The 14,134-nt window shown below is 42.5% G+C and overlaps 1 protein-coding gene across 2 annotated transcripts in view; it reads left to right on the plus strand.

Moving 5' to 3' along the window:
- The window catches only part of NRK (Nik related kinase), a 92,105-nt gene that overhangs the window by 35,014 nt on the left and 42,957 nt on the right, over positions 1-14,134 (plus strand). For both annotated transcript variants that reach the window (XM_027687184.1, XM_027687185.1), the window contains exons 5-13: positions 440-550; positions 2,285-2,375; positions 4,434-4,564; positions 7,357-7,411; positions 9,554-9,632; positions 10,026-10,201; positions 11,958-12,030; positions 12,422-12,617; positions 13,921-14,085. In XM_027687184.1, the coding sequence (XP_027542985.1) occupies positions 440-550; positions 2,285-2,375; positions 4,434-4,564; positions 7,357-7,411; positions 9,554-9,632; positions 10,026-10,201; positions 11,958-12,030; positions 12,422-12,617; positions 13,921-14,085 (1,077 nt within the window). The remainder of the gene's footprint in view (positions 1-439; positions 551-2,284; positions 2,376-4,433; positions 4,565-7,356; positions 7,412-9,553; positions 9,633-10,025; positions 10,202-11,957; positions 12,031-12,421; positions 12,618-13,920; positions 14,086-14,134) is intronic.

A 14,134-nucleotide genomic window follows, 5' to 3' on the forward strand; every position in this document is an offset into this window, starting at 1 on the left:
TCTCCTTTTTCTTCTTGCTTTCCTCTCCTTTTTTCAGTTGGAAAATAAAAAAAGGGAGCAGAGGAATTGGCAATAAAGCAAAGAAGAATAATGAATCCTCCAGTTTTTTGGAGGCAAGATTTTTGAAGCTCTGCAGCAAAATGAGAAATTTCAAATTTTTAAAAATTCCCATGTTTTGGGGTGCTTTTCTGATTTTGTATTTTATATATAAAACCCCCTACCTATAACCTGCAAGAGGAGAGGAACACTACTGGGTTCTTTTATTTATTTAGCAATGTGTGTGATTCAGGAAATGAGATTTTAAGTCACTTGGCATCCGGGAAGGCCACCTGTGGTTTGCCACACCTGGGTTGTGGTGGGGTGGGTGTTTGCACATGGCATCTCTGCTGGGAGCCTGGCAGAGCTGTGGTGAAGGTGCCCTGTGTTTGTCTCCCTGCAGCTGGTGATGGAGTACTGTGGTGCAGGCTCTGTCACTGACCTGGTAAAGAAGACAAAAGGGAACTGTTTCAAGGAAGACTGGATTGCTTACATCTGCAGAGAGGTTCTCAGGGTGAGTCCTGCCAGCAGAGCTTTGATGCTCATTTGCAACAAAAAGGGCTTTCCAAGCCTTTGGTTGCTAAAATAGGTCACTAATGAGCATTATTGTTTAAAGGTTGTGATCCATGGGGCTCATGGTCTGTGGTCCTTGAGTTCAGAAGAGCCTTAAGAGCCGGCTGCTTGACACCCCATATTGTTGTAGTTAATCCCATTTTCTGTATGAAGAACAGAAAATTCCTGTTTCCTATGGCAAATAGCCATCTTCTAAAATTCCAGACACTGGGCATCTAGAAAAGTAAATAAATTTTGTGTTTTCAGTAAGTCTGTCCTCTGCATCAGGAGATCTTACTGCTCATTGGCTTCAGCTGTTCATGCTGTGTAAGAACTTTCTGTTCTTAATTCCTTTACCTGCACACATTCAAGAGTCTCTTTTCCACACTATTAGAGACAATGTTGACTAAACACCATTCCAAAATCTTAAAGGTGGCCCTGCTGGGACAATATTCCCCAAGACAATTCTTGGGGCTATATTTCATTCTATGCAGGCTTAGGGCTGCCTTTTCTTTCCCTGGAAAGTACAGAGGATAAAACAATTCCCAAGTGTAATCTAGTGAACTAGCCTGGAAAAAAAAATAATGTTGGAACCTGTCATTCTAAATTCAAAACCCATTACAGGGTTACTGATCCATCTTCCTCGTAATGGAGTTTTACATCTTTTCTAAATAATGGTAAGATAAATGTATATTCTGGGAGTTGGAATTCAAATGGCATGCCAAAGTAATGCTTGAATAGGGGTAAAACTTAGTTCTAGGAGTTGAGAAATGTGCTCAGTAGAGAGCATTGGCCCTCTTACAGGGATTTGGCACTAGTCTGCAGGTTATAATAACTATACTGGAGAGTGTGAGGAGGGCTCTTCTGCAAAAGAAAAAATCCTTAATGGTGTGGTCAGGTTGCTAAAGCAACTGATGTTAAAACATTTGATTTACCCTCATGCAATTGAAAGCCACAACAGCGTGTTGGTAAAAACAAGAGATTGGATTTAATCATCCTGGTTTCAAAACAGAATGGCTCAGTTGCACATGGATTGACAGTGTTTCCTTCTGGAAAATTTACAAGGTGGGCGGAAGCTCTATTTGAAGCCATTAATATTGGAGAGGCTAAACGTTTTGAGTGAAGCATCTCTGGCTTACTGTAATGGGTTATTTCAGCATGTTCCTTTATATCTGTGCTAGTTCAACCATGGGCAATTTTGAAATGAAGGAGAATGTAGCAAATATGAGCTGATTGAAAACAATACTTGCTGCATTCAAAAAGAGGTCTGACATGGTATTTTTAACTTTCTGTAGTGCATTTACCATCGAATTTACCATTTTGCTGAATGCTGTCTCTGGTCCTCATATAGAGCATTCTGCTTTGTTCTTTTTCTCTTTGGTCTGCTTTTAGCACATAGTGTCAGGAGCATCCCTTGATTGTGAGACAGAAGTTTATAGTATTTCTACTTTGTTCTCTTCACACTTGACTTCAGAGATGCTCCACTGCTGTCAGATCTGTGGTGAGGAAGTCAATTAAACTTGCAGTTGCTGTCCTCTCTCCTCCCCCAAAATGGGCTCTTCATGTTGCTAGTAACATCTAAAGGATCTTCCTTACAAATAAAGTCTGAAAAGGGTAAAAGTGCAAAAAGGCAACAGTGTCACACTAATGGTAATAATGTTAGGAAGAAAATAAGGAAAGTGTGGTTTTCTTTTAGGGCTTGGCACATCTTCATGCTCACCATGTCATCCATCGAGATATTAAAGGACAGAATGTTCTTCTCACAGAAAATGCAGAAGTAAAATTGGGTAAGTTTCCTTAAAGGTGTGCTAGAAACCTGTTTGTTAAAGTGTAAGATTTCCATTTTGTCTCAGAAAGAACCTTCAGTAACCTAAGAGCAACAAGTATGCAAAGTATCATTAATGGTTGTGCCTGTAAGGTGTCTGTCACGTGGAAAAGGCTGCAAATGTGACATGTTCTGCAAGGATGTTACTCACAGCCTGTGGGGAATCCAGCTACTTCTGGGCAGTCAAACACAGAGCCTGTCTAGTGAGTCACAGCAGCATCAGGCCTTCACAGCTGATCTCAGCATGCAAAGACTTCCAAAGTAAAAAAGTAGTGGGAACAAATTACACTAATCCATTTATTTCACTGAGGGAAGTGGTCTTAGAGATTTTTGTAAGTCTGGCAATATGTGAAGTTGCTCATGTGTGAGGGCTACCACTGAGCTCATAGTCATCTCTCCAAAAATTTGGAGGGTTTACTCACTTCCTTTACTTCCCGTGACATGTCAGTGTTGACAACTTGTGAATTCCTAAGACTAAACTCAAGTATATATCTCTCTTGAGGAGGGCATGTCTTTCATGTTTTGGAAAGACATCACAGGGAATGCGTGGCAGTGTTTTAAAGGAGAAGTCTCAAGGGAAGCACTTCTCTTATTTGTGATGATCTTTACTGTCCCTCTCTCTTTAATTGAAAAAATTCACTGCAGAGTTGGAAAACAAAGATAATAAACATGGCTTGTGGATGTGGGGTAGGATGTTTGCTTGGAACAAGTAAAAGTAAGTACTTTAAATCTCATTATGGTTTAACCTTGTGGCAAAAACTGAAGTCCAAGGGAGTTTTGCATTGTATTGAACGAAGGCAGGATTTTGCTTGTAGTATCTAGAACATATGAACTAGCTGTCAACTGGTCCCTCTTAAAACAGGTGAGATGGGGTGGTTGGGTGTGTTTATGGTCTTGTATAGTTACTAGTCCCACATAGTTGACACATAGTTGACAAGAAAGTTAAACCTTTCTTACTCTGGGTAAAGATGAAACAGATTTACTAAGTACAACAATTAAAAAAAAAACAATAACAGTTGTTTCCAGATATATTTAGCGTGTGTGTCTTAAACCAAAGAATCTAGAAAACCAAGAGGTCCTCAATCCAATTCCGTTCCACTTCAGTGTAAGAGTGCACACTTCCCATCAGAAGCACAGATGATCCCACAGGTCACAGGTCCACCTTATTCTTGGAGAAGGTTTGCTAAGCAGGCACATTAAATTATAGTAGCAAAAATGATTGAGGTTTGCAGATGGTCTGCAGTGAGGCAACATAAATGGGAAAATCTGTTCCTTGGTGGCAACCATAGGGCTGTCTCCTTTCAGTCCTTTCTTTTCCCTGCTAGTTTGCCTCCTCTGTGAATACCCCTCCAGTGCTATGCCCAGTGGATCCAATTATCGTATCTCAGAGGGATATACAGTCACATAATTATTTGGTTTCATATTTGAACTAAAGCATTTTTCTGTACAGTCCTGATGAATGTAAAACGCTTTTCAGCTCAAAGAGCACCACACAATTCTCTCATTACAATGAGTCTAAGATCAGAATAAAGTAGTAGACTCTCCATCTCGTTTCAAGATACTGTATGAGTGTAGAGAAGGAGTTATTCCAGACACCTCAGAATGAAGTGATGTGATGGTTCTTTGCAGCTTTCACAAGTTGGCCATATTAGACACATCTAAATTTGCCTTGTCTGTTGATACTATTTTTACTTTCACACACTAGTCCTACTCAATGTAGTGTTTAAATAAAGCATAAATTATTCTGTAATGTCTTCCTAGACCAGTTCATGTTGCTGTAACCTGCCTGGCAGATTTAGCATGCTGTTTATTTGATCCTTTATTTGATCAAAAAGAAGGAGGGGAAAAAAAGGAAATTAAATTTCAACTCTTGGACAAGATGTGCTGGAGGAACTTGGATTTGATACACATTTTAGCCCAAAGATTTGGTATTCCAAACAGGATGAAGGTAACCAAGCACACGCTCTGCCATGTGAATACAACTTTTTACTGATTTCTTCACCTCTTCTTGGCTTTTCAGTGGATTTTGGTGTAAGTGCTCAGCTGGACAGGACTATTGGGAGAAGAAACACGTTTATTGGCACACCTTATTGGATGGCACCTGAGGTCATTGCTTGTGAGGAGAACCCAGACTCTACTTATGATTACAGGGTACGTGTTAAACTCTGCATAAGGCACAAAAACATGCAGGTTATTGCTGAAATTCTGCTAATTTGAAAAGTTCAGACTTCCTGCCTTTTAAACCACAATAGTACTAGAACTACACAAATAGAAGTATTTGTAATATGTGGGTGGAGGCTCTTTTTAAGATTGGAGTTTCATTGGAGTTTCATTATTAATTATTTTTTGTGACTTGTTAATACATGAAATATGCTTTCATGTTCTTCTCTGCCATAAAAAAGTACTGATATATGAAGGTTGCAGGTCTGGATAGAAAAGAAAGGAAGAGAGAAATTCCAAAGGAGTACTTGGAGTACTGTAATATGAACATGTCAAGTGGCTGCACTCTGTGATAGAGCTCTGTACTCAGCTGTGAATCCTGAATTAATTGGCAGTAATTAGTATCACTTCACTCATATATGAGCATGTGACTGCAAGAGGTTTCCTGTACCAGAATGATTTCTGGTCATTGGCAGGGTGGCTGAGGTGAGAAGGCACAGAATATCCTGTATTTCGCTTTGTGTCCATTGCCTCTTGTCCAGTCACTGGGCACCACTCAGAAGTCTGGCTTGGTTATTTTTACTTCCCTCCTAGAAGGAATTTGTACCCATGTATGAGATCCCTCTTAGCCTTCCCTTCTGCACACTGAACTGGTCTGTCTCTCTCAGCCCAGACCCTCCCAGCTCCAACACTTTAAGCACCTTTGTGGCCCTTCACTGCATCCCCTCCAGTGTGTCTATGACTTCTTTTTACTGGGGAGCCCAAGAACAGCTATCAAGCACTTTTTCTGGTTTTCTTCCTAACCCATAATATGTTGATGCTGTTCCAAAGAGACTCACAAAGCTTATTCTTTGTCCTCTGGCCTCTTTCCAGCAGTGTTGTCATTTGTCTGCCTACACTTACCATGCAGGATATTTTCCAGAGAAGGCTTTCTGAGCAGACATCTTCTGGGTGACCCTGCAGTCACTCTTTTAGTTCAGGTGCTCTCTTCATTGCCACTTGGCACCTCTCATTCCAATTGCAGCCTCAGAAATGTTTATGAGAAGAACCTGTTACTGCTTCCATTTCCTACTGATTCAGGGGGTGTGATTCTCCCTTGCTGAGACCTTCTGTGCTGCACTGGCAGAGTGAGGTCATGTTGTGTGTCTCAGTCATGACCAAAGAATGTTCTTGGATTTTATTTTTCGTACCATACCAATCTTCTGAAAACTCAAGAAATTATTTCTTGTCTTCATTCCCTGTCCCCAGTCGATTTCCTTCTCAGAATGTGTACTTATCAGTAGACAGTTATAAAGAATGTACACTCCTAATTCTAGAGGTTTCTTTGCCTTCAGTAATAATCACAGTTTGTAAGTTTCCAAATAGATTCTGCAGATGGTAGTTTAAAACTGATCAGCAGAGGGTTTTGGAAGCACTTAGGCAAACAGTGCTGTGACTCAGAAGGTGGCACAGGGCCGGTCTTTTCCACAGAGATTTATAGCTGATAGGTTGAGCTACGTAGCAGGAAGCCACTCTGTAACTTCTTGGTCTTAAAAAAAAAAAAAAGGCAAAAGAGTAAAAATATATACACATAAATATGTGTGTATACACACTGAGCTTTACAAACACTCCTCATCCTCCCTGTCACCTGTCTGCCTCTCGTGCCTTGGAACTCCAAAATTTTTTGTGGCCTGGATGTTTCTCTCATTGTCCCCAAAACCTGTGGTACGATCCCAGTAGTCGTTTATTTAATAACAGGTCCGGATCATGAATCCATGAAATTCCCACTGGTTTTGTTGCCAAATCCCTTCACAAACTGTGATGTGAACTCACTTTCAGCTTGTGTAAAGAGTTCAGAGCAGCTGGACTGAGAAGGCTCTTTTGATAAAGTCAGGTTTAGTTAAAGAGCTGGGCTGTATCCGAGCTGCTATTTATGTAATGGTTTATTCCCTCTAATCTTTGAGGGTTTGTTTTCTGTCGCTGTGTTTTTTAAAAGATAGTTTTGGAGAAGCTCTGCAAGTTGGTTTGGTCGTGTGCCTCTCATTTGGCTACATTTAGACACAAAGAAATAGTGAAATAATGCACATGATCGATCAAGTGGAAACCTGTGAAGTTTTTACAGTCACTGGTGGTGTTTACAATTTACCTTCATCAATTAAAACCTGGCCCTTGGCATCCAGATCAGCTGATAAAGGGAACTCCACTCTGTTAACTGGGCTGAACATATGCTACAGCATAAATCTGACTGCACGGTGTGCTCTCATGTGCCCAAAAACGCAGGACTGGAGATTTTGTAGACAGAAAAAGTCAGACCCTAAGTCCTGAATATAATTTCTGTTCCGTCAGTGTAGAAACTCAGCAGTGACTGCTCTGAAATAAGCATTAAGACCAAGAATTTTTGGGGCCAGAAGGAGGAGGGCGAGGCACTGCTGTGTCTCACTACCTCATGAAAAGAGATTTAAGACATATATTTAAGTGGTGCCTGCTATATTCTGGCTCTTGTTTTTTGAATGCAGAAGGTCTGCATTTTGGGACTGGCTGCTTAGATGATGACTCAGCTGTTCAGAGTTGCATGGGAAATGGGAAGCTTCTGGCTATTAGCACATTTCCTAAAAGCTCAGTAGGGAGTGGGAGGGAGGAGAATATATGTCACTCCAACTAAAACAACATGATCCAGGAGAGATCTAGGGAAACTGTAAAAAAAAGGAAAAAAAACAAACCAAAAAAACCTAAAAATCCAGAAGAAAACAAACAAAAAAGCTTGAATGCTGCAAGCTGCAATGTGGATTGTTTCTTTCCTGCAGAGTGACCTGTGGTCTCTGGGAATCACTGCTATTGAAATGGCTGAAGGAGCTCCTCGTAAGTGATTTGGTATAAAGGTGGGGGTGTCTGTGCTTTGTAACATGTTCTGTGTTAAAATAACTCATGCTTGGCTAGCACATAGATGTACAAAATTCTGGTTCTGTCTGTATCTTTAAAAATAATCTGTGGCTTTTTCTCCTTTGGACTGTTTTGCTTTCCTCTTCCTTTCAGAGCTTTTCAGTCTGTATTTTGATTCCTTGCCTTCATTTCCTAGGGAAACAAAACTTATTTTTTTTAGAGCTCTTGTTAGCATCACTTTGTTGACCGCTGGCTGTGGGTTCAGCTGAGCAGAAGTGATTGACGTGTTAGCAGAAATCATTGACAGGAATGGCTTTTGGTTTAGGTCAATGAAAATAATTATGGCAGTAGGAGAAGGTAGGCCTAAGGGTTATATTTTTACTCTGTACAGTTTTTGGGATTAGTACTGTGTTTTCTCACGTGTAATGGCTTTGGTCCATGACCACATTCTCAACCTGCCAGCAGATTGCCATAGTTTTACAGCCTCCCCGTGCCTGCCAGGTGTCCCTCTGGCTCCTCCAGTGAGCCTCTGGCAGCAGAGACCTGTGGATGCAAAGTCCCTGTGTGTTGTGGTTTCCATGGAGGACTGGCTGCTTTGCCCCAGCTCCTGCAGAGCAGATGTGATGTGATGGGGTATCCAGTCACCGCTCAGAGCACGGGGGATGAAATCAATCATGCTCTGGCCCGAGCCTGAGAGCATGGAGGCTGTGTTTTTAAAAAACACGCTTGGCTGTTCTCCCATCACACTCGGTTTTCAGCAGGAGCCAGCTGGAGTTCAGGAGCACTTTCAGATCCTGTGGTTCAGCGTAACTGAAGCTTGGTCCTGAGACATGAATCCATGGGGAGTTTTCTTTGAGAGACTTTGTAGCTTTGCATGCCAGTTCCTCATGCCACTTGTATTTGATGTTTTCCCTAGTTTTGACAGGGAAATGCTATGGATTAAATTCTGTTGCATTGTGTTTTGTTTACTGTGGTACAACAGTGTCTGGGACCCAGAGGTAGAAACTAGATTTCCTCTGTCCCCCATCTCCACTGTGTCATGTATTATTGACAATACAAAGGAAAAAGTCAAAACCAGATGTGAACCCAAATGTGAGAAGTGACACCAGGTGGATGCAGATAGAGAAATTAATAGAAAGCAGGGCAGGGTTTACCAGAGCAGTCTTCTCACTTGTACTAATGCTGTAATGCTGCAAGTCCATTAAGAGAATCACTGCTGGACACCTACATATTATAAGAAATCAGCCTCTGTGTAGTTCCTATCAGTCCCCATTCAGTAGCTCTGTTCAGTGAAGGACAACCTTTGACCCCTGATGTTTCTTCATGGCAGATGGAGCACCCTCATAATTCCATACAAAATGCCTGAGGTAGATGAGATGTGACAGTATTTACTTTATGCAGAGTTCTTCAACTTCCCACAACAGTTACACTGAAGAGAAGTACATTGGGCTGGAGAGGAACCAGCATCTGAATGAATGCAGGAGTAGAATCTGTTGCAGATTGCCTAATAATGGTGCTCACACTGCCAAGCGGAGAACAGATGAACTGTGTGCTCAGTCATTCCACTCTGTGCCAGTGATGCAGGTTATGAGCTCCTCGCTTCGCATCGGCTTTTCTTCATCCTGCATTTTCTCATATGCCATGAACAATATAGTGAAGAGCTTGGTTAAAATGGAGCTTATCATTTATCTGAGCCATAAGCCAGACATAATGACTAGATAAGTATTTCAATCTCAGCTTTAACTTCTGTATATGTAAAAACATGCTTTGGTGTCTGAGGAAGGTGAGCTTTTTTTATGTCCTTCTGAAGCGTTATATATATCAAAAATATGAAGGAAGTTTTACTTGTTTGTGCCTTGCAGCTTTTCTTTCAAATCTGTTTTAACTGGAAATTTCTGCGTGTTCAGAGACTTGATTTCTTGGCTGTAGTGTGAATTTTGTTGGCTACTGATGTGGTTCTGGGGCAGGTGCTGTGGTGTTTGAAGTGGGGATGTTTGTGGAGGACTGTTCCTCTCTGTTGGTAGAGCCAGGCTCATAGCCCAGCTGGGTTAGCATGGTCTGGCTGTGGGAGGGACACAGGGAGGACATGCACCCTTCAGTAATTTGTGGTTTCTTTTGCAGCCCTGTGTGACATGCACCCCATGAGAGCGCTCTTCCTCATCCCACGGAACCCACCCCCAAAGTTGAAATCCAGAAAATGGTAAAAAGATGTGTAAAAAACCCTATAGTTCTGGCTTTTGCATTGGGCTTAGGAGGATTCGAACTCACTTGTCCAGAGACAATGATCCTGTTAAATCTTACAGTGATCTAGGAGGTGTTTCCTAGGCTTTTGCTGGTGCTGAGTTAAGCCAGAGGGCAGATATAGTTTACCTTTGGGAAGCAACACCTTTCTTTTGAACTCTGTCTAAACTGCAGCAGTTGTTTAATTTTGGTGTTTGTGGCTGAAATTGCAGGATAGGCAAGGAAGGCTTAGATGGGCTGCTTGGGGTCAGTGCTTTGAGCAGAAGACTTGATGGCAGTCAGTGTGCCCCACAGATAATTATTTTTAAATGAAGTGTATAAAGAAAACCTTCATCTGTTCTGTCTTTTTCAGGTCAAAGAAGTTCCTAAACTTTGTTGAAAGCTGCCTTGTAAAACATTATTTGCACCGTCCATCCACTGAAACCTTGCTTAAGCATTCTTTCATCCGAGACATGCAGAACGAACGGCAAGTGCGCATCATGCTGAAAGATCACCTGGACAGGACCAGGAAGAAAAAAGGAGAAAAGGGTAATGTGGCAAAACCAAAGTAAAAGGCACTTCAGAGAGCAGGTCCTCTTTGGATTTTGGCACAAGACAGAACCAGGAAAATTGAGACAGCGTAGTCCTTGATAGTGGTGGGGCCATTTTGAAGATCTCTTTGTCAAAGCCTGGGTCCTTCACGGTGTTTAAGTGCCAAAGTCTTTGGAACCTGACTGACCCTGAGTCACTGAGAGCAACCCTGATATTAGCAGAAGTAAGGAGTCCAAGTCTAGGTCTCTACTTTCTTGAGCGTCTAAGTGGTGCTCTACAAACGTTTTCTGGTCTCTTAGTTCATATTTCTGTCCCAGATCCACCTGTTGTGTCTCCATATAATTTTGTCTTGTGAATTCTTTGGGGGCAGCAGGGCTCTTTAAGTGTTTTGCAGTGGAGTGCACAAAAGAGACCTAGAGAAGGACCTCCAGCAAAACACAAATGGATATAATGAATCATCTGCTTCACAGAGTGGATCAAGAAAAAGAGAGAATCTGAGTTTGTTACAAAAGCCAGCCTTACTCTTCAAAGCAAAACCTGGAAGAAGCAGTGCTGGAGAGGGGATAATACTTGTGTAAATGCCTCTGTAAATGCCGTGGCAGACTAAGGGCTGTGCAAAGGGGGAGTGAGACCCGTAGCTTGTCGAACAACAATTTTCCCCTTCCTTCTCTCCCGTCTTCCTCTTTTGTATATTTTATATGGCAGAGGCACTGTGAAGATCAGTGACTGTGAGGGCAGACTTGGAAAGCACTGTGGTGTTGGGAGGTGTCTTATAAACTCCAACCAAGTAATGATTTGACAACAGGAATATTTGTGCCTAAAATGAAATTGTTCTTGCAATGTAGATTTACTGACTCCAGTAGTAGTTGCAAAATCTGCCACCTCTTTCAGCTATGAATCTCAAAGCACATTGGAATGGAGAGACAGTAAATTAGAGTTTCTCACAAATGCCCTTGGGGAGGGGCAGGGAAATGCAATGATAACAATCACTTCTTGATGAATAGTTATATTTTGACCTGAAAAGTGCTATTTTAATCAAGGCTCCCCTGTAACGGAGAACTGTGTAAAATTGCCAGACTATACACTTCAAAATAGTAACTTAAAAAAAAAAATGAAGCCCCAATTTAGCATGCAATATAGCCAGCAATGCAGGGTAGGACCCATTTGAAATTATCCTGTTAAAACTGCCTTCATGTTAGTCTTGAAGAGAACTTTAAACTACAGGTCAAACTCTTCTAAACCTTTGTGCTAAAACTAGCCTTAGTGGAGGGTTTTTACATATTTACTTATTTACTTTGATACAAAAGGAAACCTGGATTTACTGAAAGCCTCAGCATAGCCATACAACAGTTATAAGAGCAGCAGAGCAGGGCAGTGCAAGGCTTTTATGTCCTATCTAAATGTCTTTCTAAAGAACTCCTCTGCCGGTGGTTCCATGGGGGCTGGGTTCCTCTGTGGGTTTAGCCTAATTTGTTTCAGGTGATGGAAATAGGTTAGTTTTTCAAAACTAACACAGTCAGTCAACAGAGAAGGTGTGTGTGTAAAGGGGCCGCCCTGAAACATTACCTGAACTAGATTTTGAATTATGTACGTGGATATTTTGCCTCCCCTCAGCCTCCCAGTACAATCTGTGACTTCTAAATTCCAATTCCTGTTGAGCCTGTAGTTCAGGTTGAGTGCTCAGAAACAAAGTTCAAGATCATACCTTAAATAACAGTATCCTCCTCTGGGCTTTGTTTATTCTCTTTTTTAGAAGAAACGGACTATGATTACAGTGGCAGTGAGGAGGAAGATGATGAGCTGAATGAAGATGAAGGAGAACCAAGGTTAACTTTATTACTGGAATAGAAAATTTGACTGCCCAAGCTGTTCTCATTGAAGCCGGAACAGCTTTCTTAACTTGCTCTGAATCCCTAATCTCCTGTGTCCCCTTTGGTAGCTTTAACAGTTTTGTAGCTGTCAAACATAACTGCTGGGTATAAAATATCTGTAATAAGCTGCTTCTTAGTTCCCCTGCAATAAGGAGGAAACTCTCAAATGAAGGACCCAATAATCAGCTTCAGGCTGGTTTGTACCACAGCAAGTGCGGCTACACAGTCAACATGCTGGAGATAAATCTTAATTTCCTAACATGGGACACCAAACAATTCCCAGTGCACCTTGTATTCTGTCTTTAATGTTATGTTTAGTCATGTAGAAACCTCCTCTTTGTTTCAGCTCCATAGTTAATCTCCCAGGGGAGTCAACTCTCCGTCGTGAATTTCTGAGGCTGCAGCAGGAGAACAAGAACCGTTCTGACCCTCAGCGCCAGCAGCAGCAGCTGAAGGACCAGGAGAAATACAAGAAGCAGCTGCTGACAGAGCGGCAGAAGCGGATTGAGCAGCAGAAGGAGCAGAGGAGGAGGCTGGAGGATGTAGGGACTGGCTTGTATTGTTATTCCATGTGCCTGTAGAAAGTAGGCTTTGAAAGGCAAGAAGGGCTGTGTTAAATTGTCAGCTCAACCTGGAGCGTAGCTTTCCACCTTGGGAGAATTGTGAGACTTTTGAATGCGATGATTTTAAATGGGCTCTGTCATGTTCCTGCTGACAACCTGCCCTGAGCTTTGGAAACAGAGGAGGAAGAGCATTTTGCTTGAGTTAGTTTTGGTGGGAAGCCCAGGCAGATGGGATGAGAGATCCCCATTTCTTTCTCATGTGCGTTTCCCAGTTTGGAGTTAGTCCGTCTGGTCCAGAGTCCTGGCCCTGCTTGTGTTTGAGATGTTAAAAGATAGCTGCTGCCTTTTCAGCTGCTTGACACACTGTGGTATTGGAGGCAGTGTTGAGTCATAGAATCATAGGTTGGAAAAGACCTCTAGGATCATCCAGTCCAACCTTACCCCAGCACTGACAAGTGCACCACTAACCATGTTCCTGAGTGCCACATCCGCATGTTTTTTTAACATTTGCAGGAATGGTGATTCCACCACTTCCCTGTGCAGTCTGTTCCAGTGCTTGGTCACCCTTTCAGTAAAGAAATTTTTCCTAATATCCAGTCTAAACCTCCCCTGGCACAAGTTGTTTGTTACCCGGGAGAAGAGACTGACCCCCAACTGGCTACAATGTCCTGTCAGGGAGTTGTAGGGAGGTACAGGGTCCCCCCGAGCCTCCTTTTCACCAGCCTAACACCCCCAGCTTCCTCAGTCACTCCTCATCAGACTTGTGCTCCAGACCCTTCACCAGCTCTGTTGCCCTTCTCTGAACTCACTCCAGCACCTCAATGTCTTTCTTGTAGTGAGTGGCCCAACACAAACCAAAAATAACCAGCATGTCTCTTCTCATGAGTATCTGACAAAACTCAAGCACTGTGTGAACTCTGGAGCTGATGTTTGTGAAGCACAGTGCTGCTCCAGCAAAACAGGGGCACTCTGGAAAAACCCTTCCTTCTTGAAATGACAGGAAGACATTTGTCATTAGATTAGCTGCCAGCTGTCAGGGAGATCTTGCATGCCTGCGTGAATGAATGACAAAGCTGCCTTGGGCTGCCAAAAGGGCAGAGGTTTCACTTCAAGTTTGGCAGTTGTGGTGGTGGCAGCTTCTGCTGCATGGTGTGTGGGGTGTCCCCCCTGTGTGACTGCAGAGCAGGAAATGGGCCTTGTGATTAACGAACAATGGCATAAGTAATTGGTGGGTACAAAAATAAAGCGAAATAAGCAATGCTATTCCCTGGCTCTCTTCCAGCACCAGAGGCGAGAGCAGGAGCTACGAAGGCAGCAGGAGTGTGAGCAGAGGTGGCCAGAGGCAAAGGTCGGTCAGAGGAAAGAGGAAAGGGCTAAAGAAGACAAAAGGGCTGTGGAAGATGAACACTTCATAGTAGATGGACAGAGGAAATTAGAAAAGAAGCAGGTATGCAGAGAGTGTTTACTGACAGCAGTTTGCAGCTCCCTCTTCCTGT

This window comes from Neopelma chrysocephalum, unplaced genomic scaffold, assembly GCF_003984885.1.
Source record: "Neopelma chrysocephalum unplaced genomic scaffold, ASM398488v2 Primary Assembly neopelma1_73b, whole genome shotgun sequence".
Lineage (NCBI taxonomy): Eukaryota > Metazoa > Chordata > Aves > Passeriformes > Pipridae > Neopelma > Neopelma chrysocephalum.